This window comes from Xenopus laevis, chromosome 1L (assembly GCF_017654675.1).
Source record: "Xenopus laevis strain J_2021 chromosome 1L, Xenopus_laevis_v10.1, whole genome shotgun sequence".
Taxonomy (NCBI): Eukaryota; Metazoa; Chordata; class Amphibia; order Anura; family Pipidae; genus Xenopus; species Xenopus laevis.
Genome location: NC_054371.1, coordinates 154,365,001 through 154,382,273, shown reverse-complemented (window position 1 = coordinate 154,382,273; position 17,273 = coordinate 154,365,001). Strand labels below are relative to the sequence as shown.

General features: G+C 38.1%; 1 protein-coding gene across 2 annotated transcripts; it reads right to left on the bottom strand.

Moving 5' to 3' along the window:
* Positions 1–339: 339 nt before the first annotated feature.
* LOC108714986 (leukotriene B4 receptor 2-like) lies at positions 340–7,294 on the bottom strand. Of its 2 annotated transcripts, XM_041565477.1 has the most exons (3): positions 6,744–7,294; positions 3,073–3,178; positions 340–2,222 (listed from the first exon to the last, which is right to left on the bottom strand). In XM_041565477.1, exon 3 carries the CDS (start codon positions 2,203–2,205, stop codon positions 1,123–1,125), a length of 1,083 nt encoding a protein of 360 aa, XP_041421411.1. In that variant the 5' UTR covers positions 2,206–2,222; positions 3,073–3,178; positions 6,744–7,294; the 3' UTR covers positions 340–1,122. The 2 variants fall into 2 exon arrangements, with proteins under 2 accessions (XP_041421411.1, XP_018115336.1); XM_018259847.2 differs by lacking the exon at positions 3,073–3,178 and having other exon boundaries at positions 6,744–7,293.
* Between the last annotated feature and the right edge of the window lie 9,979 nt (positions 7,295–17,273).

Below are 17,273 nucleotides of genomic sequence, written 5' to 3'. Positions count from 1 at the left end.
TGCACTCCAGTTGATGAAAACAATAGTAATTTGTTAAGAAAACCTCCTTTGTGAGCATTATGCTGCCTCTGGTGTAGGACCTCTCGGCACAGGTGGAAATGTTGGGGCACAAATATGTTTACAGTGATCACGCCCCAGCTTGATTATTATGTGGAATGGCGCTAAGTTATGTTTAATAACACAGGTAGATAATGAGAACATGCCACAACATGGCATAGTGCCAACAAAGGAGGGTTTTTATGACAAAATACTACAACCAATTGGGGAAAGCATTTTTGTATCATAGATGCCTTTTAGAACGGTGCAGATGCATTTTGGCACCCTTGGGGGCAAACAGGCTGAATCAAAATATAGTTTTTATTAACAATTGATATAAAAAATAGTTCATAAAATCTTAGCTTTATGCTTTACATTTAATAATTTTTTGAATATGGCCAGCTTTACTCAAACTAGACATACACCTAAGACAAAAATTTAAAATTCATATGACTCCCAGAACAAAGAGAAGAAAACAACTTAACTTTCACTATCCCCCTGTTTTCTTATGGATGATAAACTTGCTTATTGGATTCAGTTAACCACTGTCTGTTGGCTATTTGCCCAGTTGTTGCTTAGGAATGTTCACCATTCAGTGGCAACTTTGTATGCAGGAATAAATGTTGATCTTGATGAGGGTAGTAACATTGGAAACATTTACAGGGCACTGGAATGGGTAAATGTTTTTCCAGGTTATTACATTGACCCCCTTAGACTTTTTTGATTCTTTGCCTTTGACGTATATAGTGATATACACTGACATTTCTAAATATTATATCTAATTATAAAAACTCTGCAACACAACACTATTGTTTGGCTACTGCAGGTTCTATTGCATAAATGACAGATTTATAAAGAACATCTGATAATGTTTAACCACTAGATTTTCATGAACTGGAAAGAGGTTTCCTAGAAGAGACTGCACTTTGGGCCTTTTTGATAGACTCTTGCCAAGAAAAAAAAACATCTTTTGGTAAAATCAATTCCATCAATCAGCTATAAGAAAAAATAGCTGGCATGTATCTTTGTGCCCCTCAGCTTACAAAGACATGTCAAGTCATTGGCATGTAGCTTATTGCATGTCCATTACTCTGGCAGTTGATTGCCATTCAGGGGTGTCTCTTTTAGACCATTCTTTACTTCCAGATCCGCCGATTCTCCACGACTCCCAACCCTGACAAGTCCTTTTACAAGATCTCTCTGAGACTTAACTCTTTTCTGTATCTCTGCCACTGTCCCCTCCAGTAGTTTGGCCACAAAGCCTACCCCAAATATCCTGAAAAGATCCAAGGCTGCAAAGGCATAAAGCAGAGGATTGACACAGGCGCTGAAGAAGGCCAAGGCCGTCGCACCCGCTCTGCTTATTTTTGCAGCTTTTTTCAAATTCTCAGACACCTGCCCAGAAGTGAGATTAGAAGTCACTTGTATGGCATTAACCACATGGTATGGGAGCCAAAGAATGGCAAATGTCACTAGAATGGCAGCAATCAGTTTTTCAATCCGCGAGCGTTGCCCAAAGCGGCTTGCTTTCAGCTTGACCAGAACCAATATGTAGCTGAACAATACCATGGGGAAGGGAAGCAGAAAAGCTACAAGTGTCTCAAAACTGTAATGGAATATGGATTCTCCACGGCTTGCATGGCAGGGTTCACAAATCGTGGCATTTAACTTTTGGCTCTCTATTACTTCTCTAAAGGCAAAGGCTGGAAGGGCTAATGCACCAGCTAGCAGCCAGATAGCTATGAGTACTTTTGTCACCATATCCTTTCTTCGAAGGGACTGAGCCATATAGGGCCGGAAGACAGCAAGGAACCGATCTAAGCTCATTAATGCAATAATAAATATACTGGCATACATATTGAGGCAGCATATGTAATAAGCCAATTTACAAACAGCACGACCAAAAATCCAGGTTTTTAGCACTAAAAAGGTTATAAAGAAAGGAGTGAGAAGAAGGACTGTTCCATCAGCCACTGCCAGGTTAAGGATAAGGATGCAAGTCACAGATTTCTCACGACCTTTCATCTTCCACAGTATGCTCCATATGATAAAGGCATTGCCAGGGAGACCCAAGGAGGCTGCCAAAGCTAGAAATATGGTCCCTGAGATGCGAGAGGCTTGGGAGCTCAGGAGTGTGTCATTCCCAAAACTGTTTACGCAGTAGTTCATGGCTGATATAACACCACCTGTGGGAGTAGGACAGAAAAGTAATGGGTTAGTATAGAATTTAGATGTTTTTTAATGTATGGTTTTATTTCATCTTGGAGTTACATTTATGCAGAGTGGCAGGTAAACTGCATCTTGGGGGGTACTTATGTATGGACAGCAACCAACCAACCAGTGCAGAGGATCCCTGTGCACCATACGTTGCTCAATTGTCAAACTAAATGTTAAACTGCCATGCTTACACACATATTCTTACACTTTTGATAACAGACTTTTTACATGCTGTTTGACTTGATCCCTATGTAGTAATAGACACAATATTTGCCCAGGTGCAGTAACGCAAAGTAACCAGTTAGACGTTTGCTTTAAACAGGTGACCAAAAAAAGCAACTTGCCAATTGGTTGCTATGTTTCTGCACATTATATTACATAACTAGGCACTTTTATTTATAGGATTTGTTTATCCACTTGCACTGAAACACTAATCCCTGTCAATTACCCATCCTTTTATTTGCAGTATCTCAAAGACAGTCAAATTCTCACAATGTGTAAGATACTCCGTGTGACACTCCTTTAGCTTTAGTCCTTGTATTAAGAAACCACTTTTACTAGCAAATTCATTGACGCATGTGAGAAGAATCAGTCACAAACCTAGAAGGCTTCTGGTCTGGAGAAACCGGAGTAGCTGGTAAAATTGCAAGAACTTGTATAACATTTTCCAGCTATGCTGGTTACAACATGGATTTATAAAAGTGCTCCGATTTCAGTGCCATTTTCTCCCATGCTTTCACAGCCACTTCATTAGAACATGAAAAATTCTGTGCTTTACTGGACTGTTAAAAAAAAAGTGTCACAGAAAATTGTACTTACTCAGTTTTATAAATATACACCTAAATCAATAGTGCTGGTTTCCCCTTTATTCCATCTCCCCAAAAGCAGCTTGCTTGCTTAAAGAATTCTGATGGCAAGGAAATGGCTGGTGAGGAGTAAATGAGAGTACTTTTGTCATGTTTTACTGGGCACACATAAAAATAGTTGGTTTTTTTTAAAATGTGTGATCTATCCCCAGAGTATCATACCAACATAGCCCTAACACAATATGATACAAGCTATTCATTATATAAACAGGATACATCTGCTAGGAAACTGAACCTGCTTTACTATTGTGGTGTTAGAGATTCATTATAGATTAGTAGAAAGGGTTTTATTTCCTAATGTGTCCATAACCGAGCCCATCACTGATTGATTTCCTCATAACACAGTAGTGCTCATCAGCTACTTCGTTAGCTTCCATTAATAAAACTGTACTAGAGTGTTAAAACCAATTGCCTGATTGGTTATTGTGTTGTACTGCTCTTGAGGATTTTTTTACTACTACTATTCCGTCTTCAAATTAACCCCCACTGTGCGACTAAAGTGATATAAAATATCAACATAACTAAAGAAACAATATAGGAAAGATCATAGTCAGATGGTTCGATAATGGACCCAAATGTTGTGCTGATGTTCTGAGCACAATAGTATTCATCCTGCATCTTCTGTGAGAATACTGTTGACTCTCTGGAGCTGCCATCACTCTGAACATGGAGGTAATTCCAGAGATTCCACAGTGGGTTGCACTTAGGGTTGCCACCTGGCCAGTATTTTACCGGCCTGGCCGGTAAAAATGATGGTTGATCCCAATGTGATTAATAAGATAAAGATAAATATTTAGGAAGGCCGGTATTTTTTTCCAAAAAAGGTGGTAGCCCTAGTTGCGCCAATAGGCACAATACACATAACAAAAGAATCACATGCAGATATAATTTCATCACAGTGTAGTAGGTGTAGTAGTGTAGTAGTGTTGACCCCACTAACACTCTTGAATGGGGCTCACAACTGTCCAGTTCACTAGTACTCACTTGTATGCAGAACTCTAGCCCTGGCACTGACTACTATAACTCTCATGTGACCCCCTCACCAGTATGAACTCTTCTTTCTTGGAATTTTCTAGGGCCCATGTGACAACCACCATCTATCTTAATCACTGAGGGGTATTCAGCAAACTATAGCTCCTTCCCAGATGTTTATATCACTGAAGAAGACAACTGAATCTACCTGTATCACATGGAACTCTATGGAAACTTGGCATTCCAGGAAGGCTGCTCAACCTCTACTCACTGCTCTACAGGTCTGCAGTCACAGGCACTGCATCAGCACATTTTTAAATACAGCATTTCTCTAGAAGTGTCTAGAAGTCTCTGTGACTATAAATTCACTTCAAAGTTTCTGTCCTAACTGTATGGCTGGGGTCCTCTAACAAGGATTTGGTAAGCCTATATGTAAACAATTCTGCATAAACCTGGGGTTATAAGTTGCTAAAAACATTATTGCTATTAGTAAAGGTGAAGCGACTATTGCTTTAAAGTATCTAGTCTGAGATCTAACTGAACCCCTTTTTAGGGCGGAGCAGGGGGTTTGGGGAAAATGAAGTTGAATAGTTTCTACTATATTTGTATGTGAGAGAAAGAAAGAACTTTGACACTTCTGGAACGTTCCACACATTTATTTGATCAAGCAAAGTGGTGTAACTATATTGATTCTATTCAACCTAATGCTGTTATTATTCAAAAACTTTGCAGGTTTGATTTGTCATTTTTAACTGGCATCAATTAAGAATACCTACCTATTTAATTTAGAATGGAAGCTATGGACCTGAACCTGAACAATCAGCAAAAATGTCTGTACATCACTCCAAAGAGCAAGATCTTAATGATATAAATGGGTAGAAATGGTGTTTGAAATTGTTTTGAAACAAATCAGTATGTGTGGTCTGATTTGATATTTCTGTTCAATGGAAGCAGAACCCATAACACTGGCCTTTAGGGCTATGGAAAACAGGGCAACTTCTGACTGACTACAATGGGAAGTTCTATGAGTAGCCTATGACCTATTCACTGTTGACTGCTCATGTCGCTTATCTTTGCCATTTCCATTGTTTTTTGAGTGGAACAAATCACAGAGATTTTAGCAACACTAAAATGTAGTGGAATGGTTGCACTAAATTTCTGTAATAGGCAAGTCGTATATATCTCGATGTGTCACAAGTTGAAAATTGTGATATAGCTTACTGTATAAGTTTACAAGTAAATATATATATATATATATATATATATATATATATATATATATATATATATTTATATATATACGCACACAGTTATTTAAAAGCACCAACTTTTAAAACATTCATTCAGTAACGTATTTGTAATAAGCTTGCCAGTAGGAAAGGCAGGGGAAAGCTGAGTTCACAAGACTTTAACTTGCAACCCTACATTCTTTTTGGAAACTTCATGCATTTTGGGTGTAGCCTCAAAACTTGTATTTTTCATTTTTGGAACATTATTTTGCTGCCCATTATTGTGCCACAACAAGATCCATGCAACTTAACCATTGATATATCACATTTTACAAATATTTACTTTTCTAATATTAATTTGAGACATCCATACACTGATTCGTACAAACCAATCCCATGGTTAATATATATTCTAGATCTGCTTCCTGTTCTCTTGCCTTTCAAAGGTCCCATAAGGCCAATGTTATAAATGGAACTTTTAAGCAAAGTATTTAAATAGACAAACCAGTGCATCACCAGCAATTGTCTAAACTGCTCCAAGTAAGAGATTTGGGAAAGTCAGGTTTACTCTTAGTACAGTAAGTACAGACTGAAAACACATTGGTTAAGGGCAGAATTTACTCATATGCTATATACTTAAAGGGATACTGTCATGGGAAAAAAAAAATTTTTCTAAATTAATCAGTTAACAGTGCTGCTCCAGCAGAATTCTGCACTGAAATCCATTTCTCAAAAGAGCAAACAGATTTTTTTATATTCAATTTTGAAATCTGACATGGGGCTAGACATTTTGTCAATTTCCCAGCTGCCCCATGTCATGTGACTTGGGCCTGCACTTCAGGAGAGAAATGCTTTCTGGCAGGCTGCTGTTTTTCCTTCTCAATGTAACTGAATGTGTCCCAGTGGGACATGGGTTTTTACTATTGAGTGTTGTTCTTAGATCTACCAGGCAGCTGTTATCTTGTGTTAGGGAGCTGTTATCTGGTTACCTTCCCATTGTTCTTTTGTTTGGCTGCTGGGGGGAAAGTGATATCACTCCAACTTGCAGTACAGCAGTAAAGAGTGATTGAAGTTTAGCAGAGCACAGGTCACATGACTTGGGGCAGCTGAGGAATTGACAAAATGTCTAGCCCCATGTCAGATTTCAAAATTGAATATAAAAAAATCTGTTTGCTCTTTTGAGAAATGGATTTCAGTGCAGAATTCTGCTGGAGCAGCACTATTAACTGATTCATTTTGAAAAAAATTTTTTTTCCCATGACAGTATCCCTTTAAAGTTTTTCTTTGTAATTATAATCAGAAGCAGTTTAGACACTCCCATCTATTATATTGTTTCCTTTTTTATGCATAAATAAACACAGCCATAAATCCACCACATGTGCCATTAGCCTAAAAAGAAATCACACAATAGAAGGATACTCACTGAAATGTAAAAACTGGATGTTTCAGGGCTTAGGAGCCTCTAGTATCCCAAGGGTTCTGCCTCTGTAGTGTCTCTCTCAATGAAATAAGCAACTGGGAGAAATGAGGTGAGAGGGCATGGCTAACAGCTGGGCAGCATCTGAATAAGAGCCTTAATGACCATAAGTGGTCAGAACACATGGAATTCCTTTGATTGACCCAGTGCCTTTTCTTTATGGCATTTTTGCCACTGTGTCCCTTAGTGAGTGTCTGTTTCTCTGACAGAATCTCTTTTCTGTACCTGTGAGCTGTTCCCTGTTTCGGTACAATTCTCCTCTATCACTCCCATTCTCTGAGTTGCCTTCCTTCGCTCCAGTTGAGACATGCTGCGTTAAAGTCACGCCCAGCTTGTGCTTAGACAGCTTGGGACTGGAATGTAAAAACTTGTTTCTTCCCTAAACAAATCCATATTTGCCCTTGGGGCCTTATATTTATATTGCTTGCAATTTGTTCTTTTCTGTGTTCCTGTTGTCTCCAGTTTCTCCCACTACCCACATTTCTTTCAAACAATTTTCTCTAGAATTGAGGCACTTGTGTGTTTCCTCCTTTTATCTGCATCACATACAGGGCCTCGGATGGCTGAATGGCACTGATAAAGCCAAAATACTTTTAATAGAACTTAGGATGTCAGGCTTTAAATACTTTACACTCTCCTCAAAAGTGGAATTGCTTGTGTATAAAAGTAGCATCCTAAAAATGTGTATTTCTATGTATATATTGTACTCTAATTTAAAGGACTGTTATGTGATTTTCTTGATGAGTAAAAAAACCCTGTCTAAGAAATGCTTGATTAAAAATACCGCCAACCCCAAGCATTCTTTCATTTTCATAACAATTTGGTCCCTGGAGTGACTCTATGGATGAGAATATGCTGTTAGAGTAACTGTGCAGGCTCGCACTTTAGTAAATGAATACACATACAGAGATAGATAAGGTTTCTTGGCAGCAGAACTAATGTCTGTTTACAAGATCAACTGCATATTCTAGGACATTTCTAGAACTCACTAGAGATCACTGCAAAGTTGTTCCATTTAAATATAATGCAAACATTTTTTCTTGGCTTGGTCTTGATTTTTCAGATGATTTCTTATTTTCCTAAATAAATATTTAAATAAAGATAAGTGGAATATAAACCTTATTAACAGCTAGAGTATTTCTTACATTTTAAGGACCAGTGCATAATTAACTTTTTTTATAAAGTTATTTTATAGTTTTATTTGAGCTTTCATTTTTTACTTGCTTTTAAGGCACACCTATTATTATTAACCACAGCCTTTTCCACAAGAAGCCAGCAGTGGCATGTCCCAATATAAATTAACATGTAGCGAGGCAAAACAGCTCCCAGTGGATTTCAATCAACATTGCTACTATGATTTTTAAGCGTGGAGGGAGACAGATAACACTATACCATGACATACTTTATACAATTTAGTGGAAAATGTTAGTGGTCCTTTAAAAGGGTCAGTTAGATAGCACCATTAAACTTTTCTATTTAAAGCACAATTACAAATAAGGGACATAATGTTCAGAACCAAGAGCCTGACTTTTTAGTCCAAATTAGTCATTTCCTATTGCTCACTTAATGGCTGATTGTAAAAGCAATCAAGCACTTAAACTCTTTCCCTTGCTTTAACTTTTTAGCACTTTGATGCTTGTTTTTACCTTTAATCATCATATCATATATTTACTTATAATTACATACTTTATTAAGGAAAATCCTATTAGAATAAAGGTTTCTTTCAGGTTGGGTGTAATATTTTAGTACTTTCTAATTTTATCACCATAGAATGCGTGTGATTTAATTTTTCCTTGTTACCGGCACAGTATTAATTACAAACTTTGGGGAACCGGACAGTGGAGGGCCTTGGTGTGAAACAATGGTCTTGACCCCTAAGAATTCTGGGCACAAAGAGATTGTACCATTGTAAGGCTACACATTTATTGTTATTGCTACTTTTTATTACTCATCTTTCTACTCTCCTATTCCTATTTCAGTGCCTTATTCAAATCAATGCATGGTTGCTAAGGTAGTTTGGACCCTAGCAACCAGATTGTTGAACTTGCTGGAGAAGCTGCTGAATCAAAAGCTAAACAACTCATAAACCACAAATAAAATGAAAAGCAAGTGCAAATTGTCTTGTTATGAATCATGTTAGATTCATAGTTGCATTACAGTAGACAAAATACAAAACAGATGTAATTTTTTTCTTGAAAGCTTGCATTCTTGGCAGTTAGCCAATAAAGGTACATTACCACAAAATATATTTTTTCATTTTCTTTAACTAAAGAAAAACAAATGCATATGTATGCTTATAGACTACTGTTTCTTATATTTTATTGCTCAGCTGATTACCTGTTGTGGTGGTAATAAAAAGTTAGAAATCTGCCTTTAAAAATAAATACAGGTATGAGGTCAATGATCAGAAATGCTTTGGACCTGGGATCTTCTGGACTAAGGGTTTTTCCATAATTTGGCTCATCATGTTTTTATCTCTGATAACACATTTAAACACTAGGGGGCCGATTCACTAACTTCGAGTGAAGGATTCAAAGGTAAAAAACTTCGAATTTCAAAGTTTTTTTTGGGCTACTTCGACCATCGAATGGGCTACTTCGACCTTCAACTACGACTACGACTTCGAATCGAAGGATTCAAAGTAAAAATCGTTCGACCATTCGACCATTCCATAGTCGAAGTACTGTCTCTTTAAAAAAAACTTCGACCCCCAATGTTAGCCTATGGGGAAGATCCCCATAGGCTTGGCTAACTTTTTTTGATCGAAGGATATTCCGTTGATTGTTGGATTAAAATCCTTCGAATCCTTATATTCAAAGGATTTTATCGTTCGATCAAAGGAATTATCCTTCGATCGTTCGATCGAACTATCTGCGCTAAATCCTTCGACTTCGATATTCGAAGTCGAAGGATTTTAATTCCTAGTCGAATATCGAGGGTTAATTAACCCTCGATATTCGACCCTTAGTGAATCGGCCCCTAAATGAAGCCAATGGGATTGTTTTGTCACCAATATGAATTTATGCAGTTTAGTTACCCTCCAGTACAAGGTACTGTTTTAGTAATATACAAAAATGGACTGTATGGGAGATGACCTTCCTGTAATTTGGAGCTTTCTTGATATCACGTTTCTGACCTGTACAACTCTCATTCCAAGTATAGATTTAGAGTATAGTTTCTATATATTGCTTGATAAAAAGAAAGTGAATTTATAGCAGGGCCGATGTTTCTCTTGGTTGGTAACTCTTTTCTGATCTGATCTGAGAGTATGAAGAGAGAAAATTGGAGAGAGAGAGAGAACTATTCTCACAGTGCAAGCCACAGCAAACAGGACACACAATGTCCCAGCATTCATTTAAAGACATGTGATAATGGTCTGTTTAAGAGTTACAGGGTGGAACATTTTGAGCCAACTGAAAGAACCTTATAAAGTTTTTTTCGTATCAGAAGTTACCTGTACACAGTATGGGACATGTTCACCCACCCCTATTGTTCATGAACTAATGGTCAATCATACTATGGGGCAGATTTCCTAAAGGGCAAGGGGGCTTTTTTAGAGAAAATTTGGCAAATGACAATTCGCAGGGACATCTGCAATTTACTAAAAAGAAAAGCAAACAATTCGCTAGTGAAAAAGCTCAGTGCTAGAGAAATTTTGCGCCGTTTCGCCAGACTAATTTTCGCTCAGTCGAACGTTCGTAACTCCGCAAATGTATCAAAGTGTGAACGTTCCAATCCATGGCCCTTTCCCCAGGATCTGTTTCCCAGGGTTCTATCTGGCTTATTGATAAGATTAAGCTATATCCTCATAATTATTATTTCAGTGACATCATATCCTGTATGCCAAAAAGTCATCAAAAAACATGACATATTTTAATGTGGGATTATGTTTACAAGTTGTAACTGTTAAATATATGTTAGTTACACTTTTTTAACCATTTGAAGCTCATGCCACATTTGTTTTAGGGTCAGTGTCGGACTGGGATGCCAATGGCCCTCCAGAAAACCTTAGACCTTGGGGCCACCGGAAAACCTTAGACTGTGGGACCACTTTTAAAACTTTTATTCCTCCTCTCCTCTCTCAAAATTACTTACTTCTACTCCTTCTAACTATATTCTACCATTATTAAGCATTTTTTCCCCATAAAGAAATAGGGAATGACCATGAAATATGCTAAATGGTTAGAAGCAAGAGGCCCGCTGACACCTTGGCCCACCGGGTCGAGTTTTCCTGGCCAGTCCGACATTGTTTAGGGTAGACTCATTTCTAGTACAATAGAGGATCTCTTGTCTTTATTTTACTTACTTGGACATTTTTAATAATGGCCACTTCCAGCAATTTCACCAACAATCACTAATAAAGACATACATATGACCTGTATGTATCCACCATATTTAAATTGACATAAGCCTAAGTATGTTAACAAAGTTTCACTAGGAAGAAAGTTACGCTAGAGCAAATTTACTTTGCTAGAAACGTTTGCGCTGACGAAGTTTCTCTAGCGAATTTTTCGAGACAATACATTGCATTTTGATAAATACATGTATGACAAAGTTGCGTAAAGTATGTTGAAGTTTCCCAAAGCGAAAATTCATCCTTTAGTAAATTTGTCCCTATATATAGATACTGTATATAGAACCTCCTGCATGGAAATAAAAAAATGTAGATATTATATTAATAAAGTCATTAATTAGGAACATATTGGCTCTACTAGAAGGCTCCTCCTTTAGGAACTTTTTACACAGAAGATAGTCTGTCAAGAATAGACTTTAGGGAGGGAGTGAGCGCATAAACGAGATCTTTCCCAGCACAGCAGAACTGCATATTTGAGAGTATGACTGGGCACACAGTAGCATAACAGATCTAAAAATATGCCTAAAAAAACTAAACTAAAGAAATACAGTATGCTAGTGACTGCAATTCTTTATGTTAAATTGTGAAATATTTTTCAATCACAGCCATTTTAGAACCTTTAAAACAGACATTTTTCAGAGCATGCACTCCTTGCACTTCCATACATTTGTGGTGCTGCCGTCCACCTTCCTCCTGTTTTACACCAAGCGTCAAATGTTGAGCATTCAAAAACTCTTCTCATTGAAGTATCTAAAATGAGACTTATTTTACACAATGTGTGAAGTATAAATATTTTGAATTAATAAATAATAGATTAGCTGAATCCTTTATAAAGCCAACTTAGGAATCTATCTGTTCAAACACTTTTGCCATGAGCTGTATTTTGTCAGAAAAATATTCGTTATATTGTTATCATTGCTTAAATAATCAAAGCTCTTGTGTACCTACAAAAGTTAAGAATATTGCTTTGCAGTGTTTTATAAATCATTAAGAAGGTATAAAACATAGAGATCAAGAATATTAATGCTATATTTATATTTGATATTTTAAGTTATATAAAAGACGGTGACCTCATTAATTTAAAAGTAACATTATCCATTATTATTTAAATGGGAAGGAAAGGCCTATTTACTTGGGGGTGCCAAAAGTGATTGTATTGACTTACCTGAAACCCTGGGCCTGTGCTCCTATCGGAATAAAACTGCACTGGATTCTTCCAGTGAGCACCACGGAGCGATTATTTTATCAGCTTGTTTGGAACCAAGTACCTGGTAGGTCCTCAGTGTAGTGCAACATATTACCTAAGGTTTAGAAATGCCTTAGCTAGCTTGACTGCTTGCAGCAGTGGGCAAGAATGTTGCATAATTGGACCTTAATGGTCTACACAAAACTACAGGAAGGTAAAATGTATTGAGAGATAAATTGAAATTTCACATGCTATAGCAACCCACAGTGCTCCTAGATTCCTGGGCCATCAGCAGTTACAGTGCCATTATCCTTTGTTGTTCACTCTCTGTACTTCTCTTTCTTATTGGTAAAGACTTAAAGGGGCAAATTCACAAAAATGCAAAGTTGCGCTGAGGGAGGAAAACAGTAGCAAAGTTGCACTACCTTTACTTCGTCAGGCAAAGCGAAGTTACGCTAGCGATGCCTAATTTGTATACACTTGAAGTAAAAATATAATGGACGTATATGTTGCAGCAAATACATTACACTACACATGCCCAGGAAACCTTTAAAAAATAAAATAGAGTTGTTATTTTGCCCTACACATGTGCCCACTGTATAGTTTAGGTGCCATATGTTAGGAAATGTAGGGGGGAAGGAGGGTACCCCCCCAAAAAATGTCGATCTTTTTCAGCCTATCACCCTTAAAAAAAGTAAAAGACGCCAGCGTTTTTTGGGACTTTTAAAAAATTTAAACTTTTTTTGAAGCAAGCCCTATCTACTCTATTGCACTTCGCCTGGTCTGAGGTGGGGAAGGCAAGTCTGGCGCAAGACTTAACGTTCAGTAAAATGTGCAAGTTAGTGAATAAGCGTAGTTACGTCCTTTCACCATAGCGCAACTTCGCCATAAAAAAATAAAAGAAACTGGAAAGAATAGATGGTGGAGTTGCTCCGTAAACTAACTGCCTGTTTTTTTCTAAAGCCTGGGACACCATAAAGTTTAGGCAGGACAGGGTAACCGGGGTGCATGAGAACTTAGATAAACCACCAGGAAGACCCATGGTATCTGGCAATGGTAATCTCACGGAAAAGGCTAGCCAATACTTGGATTTAAGAATACGTCCAATAGTGGAAGGTTTGGAATCTTATATACGTGATACATTAGATGTTCTTTCACAGATAGAGGATATTATAGTAAGTAAGACAACACTCCTCATCATCTTTGATGTTGAATCCTTATATACATCTATTAAAGGGGAAGGAAACCTAGTCAGCGCAAACCCCCCCACCCCCCCTCCCATTTGTTGCCCACCCTCCCTCCTCCCCCCTGGCCTACCCGCGATCTTCTTCCTGCTGTGAACGGCGTTTTCGCGCATGCGCAGTAGGATCATTTCACCAGTACGGATCTACTGCGCATGCGCCGAAAGTCACGCGCATGCGCAGTAGATCGTACCGGCGAAATGATCCTACTGCACATGCGCCGTTCACAGCAGGAAGAAGATCGCGTGGAAGAAGATGTTGTCGGTGAACTCCCTGGACTGGACCTGCGCAGAAGGGTAAGTAACAAGTTAGAGGCATTTGCCCAGCGGGACGCGTAGGCCAGGGGGGAGGAGGGAGGGTGGGCAACAAATGGGAGGGGGGTGGGGGGTTTGCGCCGACTAGGTTTCCTTCCCCTTTAAGCACGAATTAGGCTTGGAAGCACTGAGATTCTTTCTAATGGAACATCTGGGTGATAAAGTAGAAATGGTGGATTTCTTGTGTAAAATGATGAAATTTGTGTTAAACTTTAATTATTTCACATTTGATGGTGAGTTTTACTTACAAACACAAGGAACTGCCATGGGAACTTCCTGTGCTCCCTCTTATGCAAATCTTTTCTTGGGTTTTTGGGAACAAACAATAGTCCATGGTCACTCTATGTCCTTATATCTACCCAAAATACACAAATGGATTAGGTATATCGACGATATCCTGGTGATTTGGGATGGCACACGTGATGAAGCAGTGGAATTTGTTGCCCAATTGAACCAAAACAACCTCAATATCAAACTCACCATGGATATCTCAGACCAGTCCATCTCCTTCCTAGACCTTTTAATCAAGATGGAAAAAGAGGGACAATTGCTAACCAGAAATTACAGGAAATCCACAGCAACTAAATCCCTTTTAACCTATTCTAGTTTCCACCATCACCCAGTGAAAAAATCAGTCCGCATAGGAGAGTTCCTGAGACTTAAACGGAATTTCTCTTCTCTAGATTCTTTCAAAGAACAGGCAAAAGACCTGAGATCAAGATTGAAAGCTAGAGGTTATTCCGGAAAAATAGTCAAGAGAGCGTACAATAGGGCATTGCGTACAGATAGGTCAGAACTCCTTAAAATTAAAACTAAAACACAAGATAATAACAACACTGTACGGTTCATTACGACCTATAATACCAACAGCTCCCAAAGTCAGGAAATTCTAAACAGGCACTGGCCTATACTGTTGGAGGATGAGACATTGGGGGTCTACTACAAGAAAGAGCTTCTATTTGCTATAAAAGGAGCCCCGACTTAAAAGACATCCTCACAAGGAGCCATTTTCAAAATTCAAACTCCAAAACTAATCGTAAGAATTGGTGCAATTGCAACATGATGCTCAAAATTGAAAAATGTATTGGAATGACAACCCAAATGTTAAAACAGAGGTTACAACAACATTGTAGCACAATAAGGACAGCAGGGAATTTAATTAAAAATGACAAAACACTATCAACAGTAGCTCATCACTTTTTAAAATACCATAATATGAATCCGGCTCTGTTGAAATTTTGGGCTCTAGAAAAAATTAATTTGGGGATCCGTAAAGGAGATCTTGAGCAAGCTCTTCTAAAATGGGAGAGCTATTGGATCTTCAAGCTTGATACCACCTCTCCAAAAGGTATAATTGAAAATAATCTGTATACTGCTTTCATTTAGACGTATGGCTTGTAGTACACAAGTCATACAGTATGAAGTAAACTCTTCTCTTCCCCCCTTTTTGTTACTTCTCTCAAACTTGATTAGAAAACATAGGAATTTTATATGTGTGATAGACATTTGATTTTACTAATAGATTTTATTTTATTACTATTTACAAATAAATACGTTTTTTAAAAAATAATTTGATGAGTAAAAGTTGTGCAGTGCATTCTAAATATATAATATTCCCATTGGAGAAGTTTTGAACTTATGGATGTTACCATCATAAAAAACAATATTGATTCAATGGGTCTGTTACTATACACCTACAATAGATAGATACACATCGTCATCCTAGTAGGAAGATCCGGATGACGTATGACTGTCTGAGAGGTAATGACGCTGACTGAGCTTGGCGCACCCTCCGTGACTAAGTTTCTGCGAGAAGTGAAGATAGTGACGCACATTGCGGAAGTCTGCTTCTATGCGCGTACCAAACTGACTCATCATTTTCGCCTTGACAAAGCTTCTAAGCGAAAAGCGCGTCGGCGTTCTTTGAATTCCAATTGAATTTCAGTCTTCTGATTCAAATAGAGCTTTTTTCTTTTTAAATAACTTAACCTAATTGGAGTAACGGTCTGATGGATATTACAACAGATGTGGGTGTGAATTGCCTCTGGCTTAAATCCATCTTTGTCTTTACCACTCTTCATTCTTCCTTCCATTCTAAGGGGCCCTGGCTTTGTGGCTTTTTAGGGTTACTTAGCCTCTTCTAATTACTAGGGCAAGATAAATACCGAGGCCACAGCCCAGTTACCCTGTCCTGCCTAAACTTTGTGGTGTCCCAGGCTTTAGAAAAAAACAGGCAGTTAGTTTACAGGACAACTCCAAAATCTATTCTTTTCCAGTTTCTTGTAACTATTTTATGGATTGTGAGTACATGACTTTTTAACCCACTTTTAACTTTGGCCATCAATTGTTATACTCCTTTTTTAAATAGTCAACGAATAGAAGTCCTATTCACGTATACTTCTAATTAACTAATTCCGAATAAATTGGTTGAGTGTAATTAATTAGAATTAATTTTATTATAATTTAAGCAATAAATAGTATCACTATAAGATACCTAGGATAATCAATTGATTAGAATATTAGCCGTATTAGCACTTAATTAAAATTTGCACAGCACTTTTTTTTTGCATTTAGTTGATTGTTGAAAAAGACCTCTAGTCTTTGTAACTTGGTAATTAAATATTTATAGCTATTGGCGGGGTTTCTCTCTCTAAATCAATTTTTCTACCCTGTGAAGCCAATGTCTGCTGCCAGATCATTGACTCTGTATTGACCCAGTCCTGAAATGTACAGATCATTCCTGAGTTTTGAGCTTAGATTAGGAATAGTCACATTCCCTTATGTCCCATACGGCAGCACCATGAGGTCAATTTTGCCCTTCCTGCCGTGTAGGACAAGTGTATAAAGAGTTAAAAAGTTAATAGCTTCTAACCCCACCTATAAGTAGGAGTAACTTGTTATGCACATTACTGTTTTTTTGTCCTACCTGCTGTAGGCAAGTGGTTGTTCTATTAACATTTTTTTCTTTTTTCTACTAGGTTCTGTCCGGGTTCCTAGGGGGCCCGATGAATGCAGAACTGACTACCCTAGGGGTAGGTTCATTCGGGTGGACTAAGGTCTCCCTTAGGTCGTTTATATTTGATGGAACGTAAACCCAGGGTTTGCCCTTATCCAAGATGGCCGAGTCTGACTGCTGGAGTTCCTGCAAGTGGGTGTAATCTAGGACCGTCTTGTGTTGACGCACCTGCGTGTTTTCGCGATGCACGAGAAGTCTCGTGTGTTTTCGCCCCAGCGCAAGAAGTCTTGCGTGTTTTCGCGAGCAAAATTACGCAGGGTTTTCGCGCGAGGTAAAACTATTTATTCTGATGATACATGTAAGGTGCATCCTGTTGTGACTGTGGAAGATTTAAATGCAGTCTGTTAACAGGTACCAGGTACTAC

Excerpts from the sequence above, each read along its gene's own strand:
- LOC108714986 (XM_041565477.1), bottom strand. The coding sequence starts at position 2,205 with ATGAACTACTGCGTAAACAGTTTTGGGAATGACACACTCCTGAGCTCC.